Source organism: Buceros rhinoceros, unplaced genomic scaffold (genome assembly GCF_000710305.1).
Source record: "Buceros rhinoceros silvestris isolate BGI_N320 unplaced genomic scaffold, ASM71030v1 scaffold5295, whole genome shotgun sequence".
NCBI lineage: Eukaryota > Metazoa > Chordata > Aves > Bucerotiformes > Bucerotidae > Buceros > Buceros rhinoceros.
Window position 1 is genome coordinate 84,507 of NW_010414497.1, and position 14,733 is coordinate 99,239.

The 14,733-nt window shown below is 37.9% G+C and overlaps 1 protein-coding gene across 1 annotated transcript in view; it reads right to left on the reverse strand.

Annotated features, from left to right (window-relative positions):
- LOC104494295 (adenylate cyclase type 2-like) overlaps nucleotides 1–14,733 on the reverse strand; it is a gene marked incomplete at its 3' end in the record, with an annotated part of 102,181 nt that overhangs the window by 82,476 nt on the left and 4,972 nt on the right. The window contains exon 3 of the mRNA XM_010137105.1: nucleotides 6,001–6,162. Coding sequence (XP_010135407.1) covers nucleotides 6,001–6,162 — 162 coding nt within the window. The remainder of the gene's footprint in view (nucleotides 1–6,000; nucleotides 6,163–14,733) is intronic.

Here is a 14,733-nt window from a genome sequence, read left to right on the forward strand (position 1 = left end):
ATTGTGGTGGTTTGGGGAGGGTAACGGCTAAGAGAAGTCAGTCATGTAAACAGGTTACTTGTTGGTATGCTGGCCTGGCCATGCCCTGTACCTGATCACTGCAGTCTGTCCTGTTGACTCCATTTCTAACTCTTATTCTTGGTGAGGGACTCTCTAGACTGTGCAAACGTGTGTGTATGGGGTATAGCTGTCGTCCACAGGGGCACCTGCATCAGCAAGTGCAGGTGTGCAAGTGAGTGTGTGAGCACTAGCAACGATCAAGGTGGACCAGCTAGTGGGTGGGTGACGTGACCTGGGAAACTGATAGAGGGATGTCTGTGGCTGTGAGTGAGGAGGCTGCTGGAAGAATCCACACAGTATATGTGCCTTGATTTCTGCAATGTATCACATCCTCTGACAGACCTTCTCCCTGTCAGCCAGAGAGGGGACCAGGACAAGGTCATTGGTTCTGTTTGTGTGAGTGCTGCATGGGTCAGTCTGTGCGGCCAGCTCTCTATATATACATATATGTGCTGTGTATAAATGTGTATAAATGCAGTGAACTTCTGCCAAATTCAGATCACATCAGATTAACTGTTTCCCTTGACAAGACACATGAATTTGCCAAACAAAACACACATGGCAGGTATTATGTTTTAAACTTCATAAAAACCCACACACAGTAGAAAATCACTGCTTACTCCAGAAAAGATAGGGAATAGTATAACTGCCATCTGTAGAAGATGACACATGACACAAACCATAAAGCGGTGCTGCTAGTGGTAGTCTGGGGTAGTCTCGCAGAACTGGTACAGCAAAGGTTGTACCAGGGAGTTTTTTGTTGATCAGGGGTAACCACTGAAAGTGCTCTGAGGACTGAAACACTTAAAGATCCAACCACTAGGACCCCAATAGCAGGCTCAAGGGAAGCCAAAAGAGGAAGGCCTGCCACATGCTATCAAAATTATGTACCTAACTTTGAAGAGTATCCATAAAACTTGTTCTATTCACATTTTCAACGAATAGGCAGGGTCCCAGTGCAGCCTGCAGAATCAGGCCCCAAAAGGAGGCGTCTGGGCCACTGATCCTTCTGTGCAGGAACAAAGGTTCTATTAGAAAGAAAGTTAGAGATTCAAATGGGCAGGAAGATTTGCCTGATTACTAAGCTAAAAATCAAGGGCTATGGCATATTCAGGAAAAAACCAACCATCTAACAGTGGGTTGAAAAGAAAAAAAAATTACTAATTTCTTAGTCAGTACAGATTTTGAAACAAATTATAACAACAAACTGGAAGTCAAGCAGAAACCATAATCTGGATGTACACTAACATTAGTCAGTGCACATATACCAGCAGATCACCTAAGAATAAGGCAGCAACTTCAACTTTAGCTGGCCATAGCACATAGAATAAAATTCATATTGTAATAGACCTCAGCCTAGCTGATGGTAATTGCATGAGATCTCGTGGATGTAGCCTTGGAATTCTCCAATTCAAATGTTCTTGAAAATAACATTTCCATTTAGTTTTTATTTTTCCACCAGGACAAATCCTATGATTTACCCAGGGTACCAGAAAGGAACAGATGACTACTTACATAGAAGTTGTTACAAATCATTTGGTTTTGCCGTATGTATTCTTGAACAGAGGCAAAAAGGAAAAAACCACACCAACAAAAACACACATATGTATCTACACATGCATGCTTCCCTGTTACAATTTTGTGCCTCTATAAGAGACCCCTTTTTTCAGTGTTGCAAGGAGCTGACAAAAAATGTCCCAAAAGATAAGGAATACTAGTTTAAAGAAAAATACAAAAACCAAAACCCATTACGAATGACGGCCTGCAGTCTGTATTGATTTAACCAAGGTTTGGAAAACATTTAGCCACAGATTACAAGAGCAACAAAATTGCTTGTTGAGAGAGTAAAACAATACTTTTTTCAAAGACTAAAATTTAAAAAAAAAATCATACTCCTCTTATATAACACAGAGAAAAAGAAAAACAGAAATTTATAGGTTTTCTAATGACTTTGGTTAGCACCAGATTTGGTTAGAAACAAATTAAGAACCTCCAAAATTACCTCCAACGATAGGATCAACCTATTATGAGATCAGAATGGTTGAGCAGTTGATAACAGAGCAGGAAAAACCCAAGTATTTGATTAGAATCTGTTCTGGTTTGGGGAGAAACAGGTTATGTGTTTATAGCAAGGGATGCCAGAGAAAAACTTTCCATTCTAGCAATAACTTAAAAGGATGTTAAGTCACAGAAGTCTTCTGAGCCAAATGCCTCAATACCATAATTAGAGTCATGTTCTCTTGCAGCAGTCCTAACCACCAGGCTCCCAGGAGCAGACAGAACAACATCCTCTGTTTGGCAGTAGGATGCTCACCTGGAAAGAGGGGGTAGAGTCTTGGAATCCAGGCTGTGTGCCCTCTAAGGGTTAGGATTAAAATTTTCAACACCAAAAAAACCCCAAACCATATATATACCGTTACGTTTTCATAAACTGAGCCTAGAACACAGGACTCTTCTTCCTCCTCCCTGTCAGAGATGCCACAGCTGTGCACTAAACTCCCCACAGAACTGCAAGAGGAGACTAAATGGGTACTTTACCGTAGAGTCTGTGTCTCCATGCTGAGCACTGCGGCACACTAACGCCTTTGTAGACTTAGCCCCACATTAGCATTTGGCACTGTTGCAGCACATTCTTTTAAGGCTAATGTCCACGTTGCAAGAAAGATGTCAATGAAGCACAGCTAAGGACTCAAAGAACTGTGAAAGTGATGGAAACCTTAGCTAGTGTAAAAGCAGCCAATTCATTTATTTTACTGACAAAAAGGTTATGAGACAAATTCATGATAGTCTAGAAGTAGTCTCATAGGTAAAACAGCAATTGGATACTATCATCATGCCTGTCAGTCTACTGGCCAAAAGAAAAGAGATCCAGAAGCTGGATGACAAGGCTTCCCTACTAGGGAAGAGGAACAAAATTTCAATAGTGACTGTCAACACCCATGGGAAAAATACAAAGGCTTGCGCAAGGTCATCTCCATCACTGCCATTTTTTAAACTGAAGCGGATTTCCTCCCTGCAAATGACATGTATAGGTCAAACAGAAACTAGTTCATGTAACTAGGAGGGAGTGTGTTGAAGGTTTCTTTACGACAGCAGGAAACTTTTATATCAGTATCTCTGACTGTAACCAACACTGCACAATTGAGGGCATGCCAAGCCCTTCAGCTTTACTGAAGCCAGTTTCAGGTGTAAAACTTCAGAGAGGACAACAAAAGGAATGACAAACTCTGTAAGATAGACTCTGCCAAATCTCAAAATATGCAAATGCTTCTGAACATTAATTTTTCTCTACTAATAGACTGAAGGTATGGTTAACTTCCAAAATGCTACGGGATGCCAACCAGAGTCACTGGAAGATGCTGAAAATTTGGAAAGGGTCTAGCAGAGGGCTACCAAAAGCTTTTTAAGACAGGAGAACTTGACATAAGAAGAACAACTGAGAGAATGGGGTTCGTTCACAGCCAAGTGAACAGAAAGCTTTGAGATTTAATCAGTCTTCCAGTACATAGGAAGTAGCCACAGAGGAGATGCAGATACTCTCTACAGAAGGATACCTGCTATATATACACAAGATATACATACTGTAACATCTGATGTTTATCTACAGGTGGATTTGTTATACCACTGTCTTTCTGCTTAAGTGCATGCTACTGGTTTCCTATCTGTCCTCTAGGAAAAAAATTCATGCCAGAAGAAAAATACACTGTTCATTGCTAAGATTGTAACGTATTTTTTAATCTGTTTTGTTGAATCAAATCAGTAGCCTTGAAATCAAAATAATATATTTTTGTCAAAGCTAACTGTAGCTCTGCAAGCCAGATTTACTCTAATTAGCCCTGAATGTCATTCTCTAAGCTTCTGAATTTCAGTCTACTGGTATTTCTCATCTGTAGGCTTTAGTGACCAAACTCTGCAAAGCAGCTGCAGTTCAGGCCTCAGCAATTTACTCCCCTCCCAGAAAAACCCCCCAAAACCCCATTCAGCAGCATGGTCCTCTTAAACAACTATTCCCCAGCTCTTTTCTGTTGTTGTTAATTACACACACAGACTTGAGGTATATCATTGACAAATGTTAGTTCTCTTTTTAGCATAATCGGTATCTCTAATCTAATCCCGTATCTGCGGTCTCAATTTTCAAAAGCAAAGAACACAAAACAAACACTTGTTTGCTTACACGCTGGAGTATAAACAATAGTAATCTAAAAGCCTACAGAGGACAAATTAACTATGATAATGGCATTTAGTCCCTTCCAAATATTCGTAAGAACACAGTGCACTCTACTTTCAGAAACTGCCAAATTATTCAGAACATTTTTAATATATTTTAGAAAGAGAGAATAGGAAAAAATCAACGACATCCTGGAAATTAAACACTCTTAAAGTATTTACAAATTGCTCAAAACTTCCATTATTTCTGAATGAAACAGGAAGTTACAGAACAGATGAAAGACATTAATTGTATATCACAGACCATGATTTTCTTCCTTAGATTCCAAAGACATGATGTGTTTAAAAATATAACATCTTCTGAAAGTGCTGTTTTAGATATACCAAATTTTAATGGTCTAGAAAGATAGGCAGGAAAAAAAATAAATTCTGCAAACAGCAAATTTAACTCAAAAAGCTGAATTATTAAAATACTACGTTGACAGCAGATGACCACAATTCTTGCTTAACATACAGTACCACTTGGAAACCTCCACAGCTAACCCAAATCAGCAAGAGAAAAGCAAACCCACTTATCTCACCATTTAAAATTTCTAGAGAACTACATCTTAGAATATATTTTGTTTATGGGACTTCAACATTCCATATACCAGAGATCTGCAGCCGTATCCTGGAAATAAAATGTATTTTCCTAAACAACAACTTACTAGGCAGGACTTTTGTAAAAACATTATCATTGTGAATGTTTTTCAAATAAGGTTCAAGTAACTTAAAAGGTAAGTAGAAACCATGTCTTCATTCTTTATGCTATTCACAATAAACAGCATGTTGTCTGTCTTTCCTGTTCTTCTAGTATGTTTATAAAAATGTACTTACTTCTAAGCTTCAGAGTCATTTTACAAAAGTTAAAAGAATGCTGTTTCCCTAAACTGAGATAGCTATATTTAAAAAAAATCGGAAACATGTATTTGCTTTTCACAATGAAATCTAAATATTTCCTTAAAAATACATAAATTTACCAATGACAGCTAGAATCATCACAGTAGTACAACAAAAACTGTAGTATTTCACCATTTAAACATCTTCTGCAAAACAGTAAGGAAAACCAACTCCTAATATTTAGATTTTTGAAAATTATTAATTTGCAGTATATCATGTAGTAAAGTTTCAGAGCTGAGTTAAAAGCCAAGACACAACTGCAAACACAGATGGGTTCCCTAAATATCGTGGAGTCTGGAGCCAGCCAGTCCCCTTCTACCAGGGGGCCCAGCCAGAGAGGGCTGTAAAATTCCTGTAAGTAGCTGAGAATTATAGAAGGAGGACAAGCTCTACAGCAGACTGGGAGGGCAATGCTTTCACAACAAATCTTTAACCCAGCAGACCTCAGAGACAATGGAGGAACAATATGCCTGGAAAAAAACTTGGTCTTGGAATTAAAGCTTTAATGAGGTAAGGAGAGGAGCAACATGGTTTGCTTACCAGAGCATCTACCACAACACAGCTGCAGCACGTAATTTTGCAAGCAATACTAGTTTTCACCTTGGTAAGCACCACGTGGCTGTAGATTCTACCATTTCAGCATGCAACTCTTCAAGACGTAACATTACTGACTCCCTCATTACTAGAAAGTGACTACCTGTGAATTAAGTCTGTAGCAATTCAAAAATCATGAGAGAAATACACTTATGCTCCCAAGCACCCACTGAGGCACTCCTGGCTCATTTACCAGGCTACTGAGTGCACAATTAATCATTAATTCCACAAAGCACCTACCTGCCAAACCAAGTGTTCCTTTACCACAGCTGTACCTGATAGACAGACGCTCAGCACAATCGTATGAGATGCAGAGGTCAAGACGCTGGCAACTATAGCGTCCCGCATGTTGAAGGGCAGCATGGTATACACCACAAAAATAATGAACAAGAAAAATGATACCTGTGCAAGACAGCAAGACAAAAAAGAAGCATGTCAAATTCACTTCAGAACAACATTTAAAAAGTAGCATTTAATTTTGAACTGTCTTCAGCATAAAGTTACACATAATTTTTTTTACAGGAAAGTTACTGCTAACCAGTGCAGAAAATCAATTTAGAAATATTTTTTAAAGTGTTGAAAAATTTACATTATATTTGATTTAAGAAGAGCAGTTTCAAGATACTACATCACATTTTGAGAACTGCAGAGTACTGTGAACTTTTCAAATTTAACTTCAAACTTATCTTTTCAAATTTTAATTTTAATAATACTCTGTTTACAGTTAAGAGTGTAGTTCTCCTGGGACTGGTAGTTTGATTGTGAACTGCATCACAAAAAAACTTGCCAAACCCATATGCCCTAAATTTCAGTGCAGAGATATTTTATTCATCCTGATGCACTAAAAATCCACAATTTAATACAACATGACATTATGTAAAAAAGCCCAAGTTCAGGCAAGCATTTTGGTGTAATAAGTTCATACCTCATGTGAGTCTACATGATGTATGTCAAAATTCCATTAAAACACTGCATCTTAAGCCAATACATTTATTTGAACATGAAAAATCACTTCAGACAATCACAGCCCATAAGCAGAATTAAACGCTAGCTTCTTTTAAAGTGTAGTAGCATCCACACTAACTTTATGGAACAAACTTTCCAAATGCACAACCCAAACTGTAACAGCAAATGGGATTCCTTCACTATACACACAGAAGTATATATATTTCATGGTATGCGCGTATTCCAAACTCCACCACATATTTGAGAAAATGTAACTGTATCTGGGACACGGATGCTGCACAAGAAGGCACTCCTGAAAATGTGCTGTTTTGCATATAACCATATTCCTACATAAGCCTTTCCATCAGTTTTAGTTGACTTACAAAACTATTCCCTATCTAACAATTCCATACACACAGTATTTAATTCAGAAAGCTCCCAAACAGGCATAAGCAATAATACTTTGATGCTCACTTCTCTTACTGTCAGTTTGTCTTCTTCACATGTGCATGCAATGACTCTATGGTCAAAACTGAACCCTAATGTTTGTGTACCTACAAGAAAAGGGAGCACTCCTCTCCAACATGGAGACAGAACTGGATGGAGAAGGAAGTCCACTTCCATTCTCCACTCATCTTTCTCCAGTTCCTTCATTAAGATTAAACTGATTCCTTCCTAACCACTCATACCCTTTCTGATGCTACCCAACCATCCCATGTTGCTTAAGAGTCAAAAAGTTCAATGGTATGAAATTAAATAGAACTGCAAAGGACGTGAGGGATAATAAAACAACAAAGTAACAAAAAGGCAAAGGGAAAACTTTGCTTCTCTACTCTTCCAACCTACCAGCTGACAGCAGAAGGAAACAGAAGCGTTTGGTATCAGTTTAGTTTCAATCCTCCCTAAAAGTTTTAGCTGTGATCAGATGTTAGTAAAACCAACAGCAAAGAAAGGGGTGCACAAACTTGGTCTAGATAAGAGAAGGGTTATGTAAGTATCATGTTTTCAAATTTTCCTAGCTGGGTAAGAATCAGCTGGGATACTGAGAGAACTAACTGATAGTCTCAAAAACTTGGGAGAGATGAGAAAGTTCTGTCAAGCTAGATAAGGGAAACACAGCATGCGTCTTTGAAAGGCTGGGAAAAAGGCCAAGGCGTGAAGAACTGGTCAGCTTAGCTTCAGTTCCTAGAGCAGTAACTGACCAAATAATAAAACAATTCCTCATAAGGAGTTCTGACAGTTAAGAAAAACAGAAGTGACAGCCAATGTGATTTTGCTGAGAAGAAACTATGTTAAAGCAATCTCATCTTCTGTCATGATAGCAGGTTCAGAGTAGGGGGAAAACCTGAATAATGAGGCAGCAACAAGGGACATGAAAAGTCCTCTGACACAGGCATAAGATGAATGGATGCCAGAGGCAAAACATCTTACCAGCATGCAAGACGAGCTGCCTAAGACATGTTTCCAGTTAAAAAAATGGTTTGAAGAAGAATCCTGGACCTTAGTCCTGGAAGAAGGATTTCAAACACCTCCAATCCCAGTGACTTTTCATGAAAACATGGGGGTTTTGTTTCTAAGTTTAGCTTTCTAGGGGGAAGGTGGCATTTACATATTTGTGAGAATTTTATGATTAGAAAATAAAGAAGTATCCTTCTCTAACCGTGTTGTCTCCAAAAAAATAGAATTTGCCTACTGTCTGTGCTTGAATGTGGTTTGATTTTTTAGCCTGACTAAATGCCATCCCCCTAATTGTGAGGTACATGTTAGATACTTATTAAAACTCATTAGTGGATATAAGATAATAGGATGCTGTTGCTTTTCAACTTCGACATAAAACAGAGTTCTAAGCACATAAAGATTTTGGCATATTACAATGTTTCTAGTGGTACAAGCTGTATCAGCTCCAAATTTGTTGCATTGCTGTAAACAAATATCCTTGTTTTGAGTTACCACACTACTTCCCTTGGCTCAAAATAAATGGATGATTTCAACCTTTCACAGCTACAGAGAGAGTTTTTAGAAGTTTTTTTAGAGAGGTTTTTTCCAACCCCTCTTGACACTACATATTTAGACCTCAAATTCCCCGTTACTCAATAGCAAACAGGCTGAGTTGGACTGGAACTATGTTAAAGAACTTGCTAAAAAATTGACCTGTGAATTCTCATATTCAAATCTTGACATTTGGGTCCAAGTATGCCGTTGTAACCTCAAGAGAGGTTATCAGTCATGCTTATAGAGAAACTCTCATCCAAAGTGCATGTAGGAAGAGCTCCTGTCAATAGTGCTTGATTCTTGGTCACACTCTTTTTCTTATTTCTAGTAATGCTCTGATGACCCAATAAGTTGAGAGCTCTGTTTATCATTGAGATTCCTTTTGTTATTTCACCATGGCTCAAGAACATTTTCTTCAATGAAATAAGATGAAATAAGATGTTTATACCCTTCATCTTGACAGTAGACATACATAGTATGTAAGGCTTGGGACCTTTCAAGCTACATCAAAATGTCACTGTATTTAAATTTGACACTGTAGAATTCGATACTCAACAGTTCGTCAGTAGGGTGGTTCCTCAGGTAGAATGAGGAAACAGGATATCTGGACTGAGTCACAGTCTGCAGATTGGACAGGGGCACTCGACTCTTTCAATGATGTTTTTGTAAAAATTTGCAGAATATTGCTGATACAAACATTAAAAAGCAGCGATGCCAAGCTCTGAAGGACCCCACTATCTGATTGCAAGAGTTGCAAATATGCATCACAGCACGTCAGTACTTGGTATGTCTACCCGTCAGTAAACACAGTATTAGTTTACAGTGCACTATTTCTGACACTATTAAAAGCAGCCTGTTCCACCAGAGTGCCATAACCACAAAGCCTGTCACTGTTTTGAAACTGTGTTGGAAGCAATCTTTGATGTGAGTCATAGTGATGACTGCATAGTTGGAACATGCTTTTTATCCATATCTGAACTGCAGATTGCTTTAGAAATTTGATTCTCAGAGACTTTTCCAGTAAGTTTATGTTAGCCATACCTTTGAGACGGGGAGTATTTGGCCATTGATGGGATGCATCATAGCACATGGCATTTGCTTTTGGTTAACACCGGTGTAACATCTTACAGAGAAGTATATGGCTTTCCTGCTTTGATTAGGGGATCCAGGACTCCTGCTTATCAATCTTGACTGTCAGAGTTGAGCAAACTCTGTGTGCTGTCCTCCGCACCTCATCTCACACCCTGCAGTAGTGCCACATTTTCATCTACTAGGTAAGCAATTTTTTCCCACAGCAATTTAAAGGATGCCGACTTGCCATAATGTGGCTGTTCAGACAGGTACGTAACAAGACTATTTTTCTGCAGACTTTGTGCAGCTTCTTTCAGAAGGTCACTGAAAGGTCTATAGAAATTGCTATACAGATGCCATTAGAGAGACTGACAGCATTGCATGGGATATCATTGATGATCATGAACGCTCACACTCATTCTTGTCACAAAACACAACATAAAACTATAGATAAGCATCCTTATGCATCTTGCAAAATTGAATTATTTTGGCTGTACAGGATAAAGAAATAGTTACTTCTTTATATTAAGTCCTTCCTGAATATTTTGAATGATGGCATTTTGGTCCCAGCATCTCCAGCTGTATGTTGCCCACTTCAGCCTCTGACCTATACTGGTGTCTATGATCTAGAACTTGTATGAAGTTAGTGGTTCACAGACATCGCTGCTCGAAAGGTGACTGCTTTGGACTGTGATGGCACAAAATGCAGTGAACCCAGTCCATTTTTGGAGCCCATGGAACCAATCTGCTCTCAGAAACCTCGTCTCCCTGGTGTCACCAGTTTCTACTATGAGCAGCATCACCTTAACTCTGAAGGTTATCTGAATTAGAAAGTTTAACATATTTTACACACTAAAATTGTCTTTCCTAGCATATAAGGTATCACGGGAGATTTCACTTTTGATACCGTTAAGAACTGTACAAAAAGATACTGATCTTTTATTTTATACAAATTTCATTCCAACAAAGACTCACAATTTCCCAGCTGGACAGACTGTGTTAAATGGTTAATCATAACTGGCTTGGCATATGTAAAATCCACTTTAATGTTACTCTGGCCAGAACTCCGCCTTGAGGAGCAAGATATCTTGGCACTGAAGCAGGTATGCAAATCTAAATGTGCTATTCCGGTATGAGTTTGGCAAAAGCAGTGCTTTGATCACAGACAGCCGTATTGATGTTACAGCAAATAAAGTACTTGTACTTCTTTGAGACAACTTCTGACACAAGTGTAATGACAGCAAAACGTTTGGTACAATAGGGCTAGCTTTTCACTGTGTAACCAGAAAAGACCCTGTTCCCATAATTAAACTGTTAGACTACTAATATTCACGATAAGAGTGCCAGTCCACTACAGGATCACTTTCAGAGGTTTTTCAAGATTGGCTTCCTCCTTACTGTGTAAAGAGAGTAAAAATCCATCAGGTAATTAAAGAATTTTCCCTTGAAAAGATACTTGGATTGCAGCTACTGATTTCAAAAGACTTTATACATAGTCACATAAAAGAAGATACCATAGTTTTTCTAAATAAATAACCAGGTTTTGTAACATAATTGGCAGGACCTACTAATCTTACAAAGTAGTTACAAGTATTATATTCTTGATTTAATAAAAGGTATACATTAAGGTGTCAGAAGGGTATTTTACAAGCTTTAAACTGTATGTTCAAACTTTGTGCAGCTGCAAATATATAAAGATCTTTTCCACTCTACTTCTGAATTCCAGACTTCAAATCTTCAAACTCAGACTTCTAAAAGCCAAGCAATGTTCAAAGAACTGAACAATCTACCCACATAAAACAAAAAATCCATTGAGTAGTAAAATCACCTTCTGTTCTGAATCATCTATAAAACAGGCTTAAATTACGAAAGCATTGGATAAGGCTGTTCGCCAAACCCTGAACACTAGAACAAAAGGGCACTCAAAGAAACTAGTAGAAGATTGATCTAAAACAGTTAAAAAGGGAGTACATCTTTACTGAGCAGATAGCACCTTCTTGAACTTGCTACCGCAGGAGGTCGTGATGTACCAGCAGGTTCAAGAAGAGATTAAACAAATTCATGGACACCTTGTCCAGAAACCAACAATAAAAAGACAGGGCAGGGATGTACCCTCTGATATTGCTAATACAACTGTGGAGGCTGGCAAGGTATGAAAGGACAGATCACAAAAAGTGATCAAGCTTGTGTGCTGCCTTTTAATAGCAGCTTCTCTTTCTATTCTTGGAGACAGGATACCGTGCTAAATGGACCATGATCTGACCCTGCAAGAAGAGAGAGGGAGCAGGAGAGGAAGCAGTTATGACACAGTATTCTCCCTTACTTTAAAATAAAGCAATGTAATTCGGAATAAGAACTGGAAGTCCAAGAAGACTATGAACAGAAAGCACTGCAGAACCACCTACTAGTTGGAAGGGAACTGTGAAAGGGAAGTTCCAACTTAAAGCAACAATAGGATAAAAATATACAAGAACCTAAGTTCTAATTCACATAAAACCAATGTTTCTCAAGTATTGGGTATCTCATAAACCTCAAGAATAAAATCAAGAAGGAAGATGTTGTTTGTGATTTACTCCACAAAATTATGCCTGTAATAAATTATCACTTAACACATTTTTACCAAACAAACTTTTATTTTCAAATAGTTATCATAGAGATAGTGAACAACCATGAAAATCATTGTTCTTGATCACGGAGAACTCTCAAACTAGTAATCCCTTTCTTTTGTGCAGAGTTCTGGGTTTATATATCACAAGGAAACAATCATTACAGCCTCTGCCCAAAAATTAACCACAACCATTAGCAAAACAGGATAGAGTAAAAGCAAGCTGACTGCAGGAAAACAGATATAAGGAATAGATGTATCTCTGCAATAAGGGACCTCCAAATGTGCTGCCAAAATCACAGGTTAATATGACAATAAGACAAAAGACTCCAGAAAAGGAAATTCATAGTCATTTAAATAATCAACATATAATCAGATTGCATGCTGTCTACTGTGTGACTGCTTTCTGCGTCACAGAATCTTTTCTTGCACTGAATGGGATCAGTAAGAGGGATATGGGATCTGGAAGGAGTATCTCACTGTATCTCACCACCCTTGTTTTAACCATAGCACAGTCTAATTAGTCAAGAAGACTGATTTGTTATGTTACAATGCTGACAGGTCCCTGCAAGCAGAAAAGAAACTTCATAAAGGACTACATAGCCCAACAACGGCATGTGTTTGCAGTGATTTGAGTCTCTAACTGGATCAGATGACAAGCTATGTCTTTGTTTTTTTCAGTGATGAGAGAAGCAAAAATCAGAGATAGAGAATACATCGGTCATCCTTGTTATTCTTCTCTCTTTTGTTCTGTTCATAAATATTAAGATCAGAAACCTACAAAAGCAGTCATAACTCCTGATCATCACAGCTAACGTTTTCTCTAAAAGGGCTGTTGATACTTTCTTTAATGCTACCTTTGATAATATTTTTGCACTCTTAAGTCCAGTAAAAAAGATTAGAGCACACTGTTAAAACCAAAGCCTTGTCTTCACATGCCACCATAAAAGTAAAACCACACATATTCCACTCTCACTCAGACTATGCTGCATCCTCTTCAGAAGAATACCACACAATTCTGAGATAAAATGCAATTAAATTAATGCATTTTAAAAGTGGAAAACCAAAAGAGATCCAAATGATTATACAGTTTATGTAAACAGACTTGTGAAGTCCAAAGCAATAAAAAATAATTTCATCTGCACTATTAAGGAGGTAATTTTACAACACTCAAGCTCTCAAATTTAGAAGAGCATACATTGAAAACATTTTCAAAGTTGCCCTAAAAATGAAGAAACATACACATCTGGGAAAAAAGCATAAACTGGATAAAAATCTAACCTAGCTAGAAAGGATGAGAAAGTCCCTGTGAAAACATGCATGCTTGCACATACACAGAAAATATGAGCAATGACAGCAATTAGTTTAAATCAAAATTAAGTTAGTAAGGGCAGAATAGGTATAAACTACATATCAGGAGATCCACAGAGGTTTTTCTGCATGTTAGGCATGAAAGAACTCTATCAGTGAATTTGATCAACTATAAGAGAATGTAAAACTGTTAATTATAATAAAGGGAAAGCAGAACCATCAAATACAAATAGCTTTTCTATTAATGGAGAACAGACAAATTATTTATTTACATTAAGCTAAAGACTAATTGCAGTACAGATTTCTGTTCCAAAATATTAGTTCATGAGCATACAAAGCCACAGACATGAACACCGAGACAGTTAAGCAACAGGCTGAACAAACTATGTTCAAGCATGTTATAAGAGTTCTGGATTATCTATGTTTATTTTCAGTACCTCCCAAGCACCAGGACAGTTCCAGAGACCTGGAGGCAAATTGGATTGGTATAAGGTAAAAATAGGAAGAGAAAAACTGTAAGTAAATGGTAAACTTTTACACTGAAGGGATGGTGCTGAAGGACTCAGTGAATTTATTCAACGTCTTTCTAAAAGGTTTGTAAAAAGGAACAGAGTAGTGACGTGGCAACGTTTGAAGAGTTTTTAATATCATTCAGGGTATTCAAAAGCAACAATACATGGCAATAGTGAGGCACTTCTGCAACAATTCTGTGACATGAAATAGCAGATGAAATATAACACGGCAAATGCAAAATAGCAGGCATGTGGAAAACAACTTGAATTGAACACAGAAAATCAGGCTTCACCTTAGTTACTACAACCTCAGAAAAAGATAGAGGAGTCACTCTGAGCTACTCTTTAAAAAACCAAAGGATAGCAGTGGTTGAATAGGCAAATAAAAGGGCAGTAATTACTAGGAAAAGAATAGAGAACCAAACATAGTATGAATCCATGGTGTGCATATTTCTTGAATAGCTCATGCAATTCTTTTCTCCCCATCTTAAAAAAAAAAAAATCCAAAGAACAAACCTCCATGTTAATAACATTCCT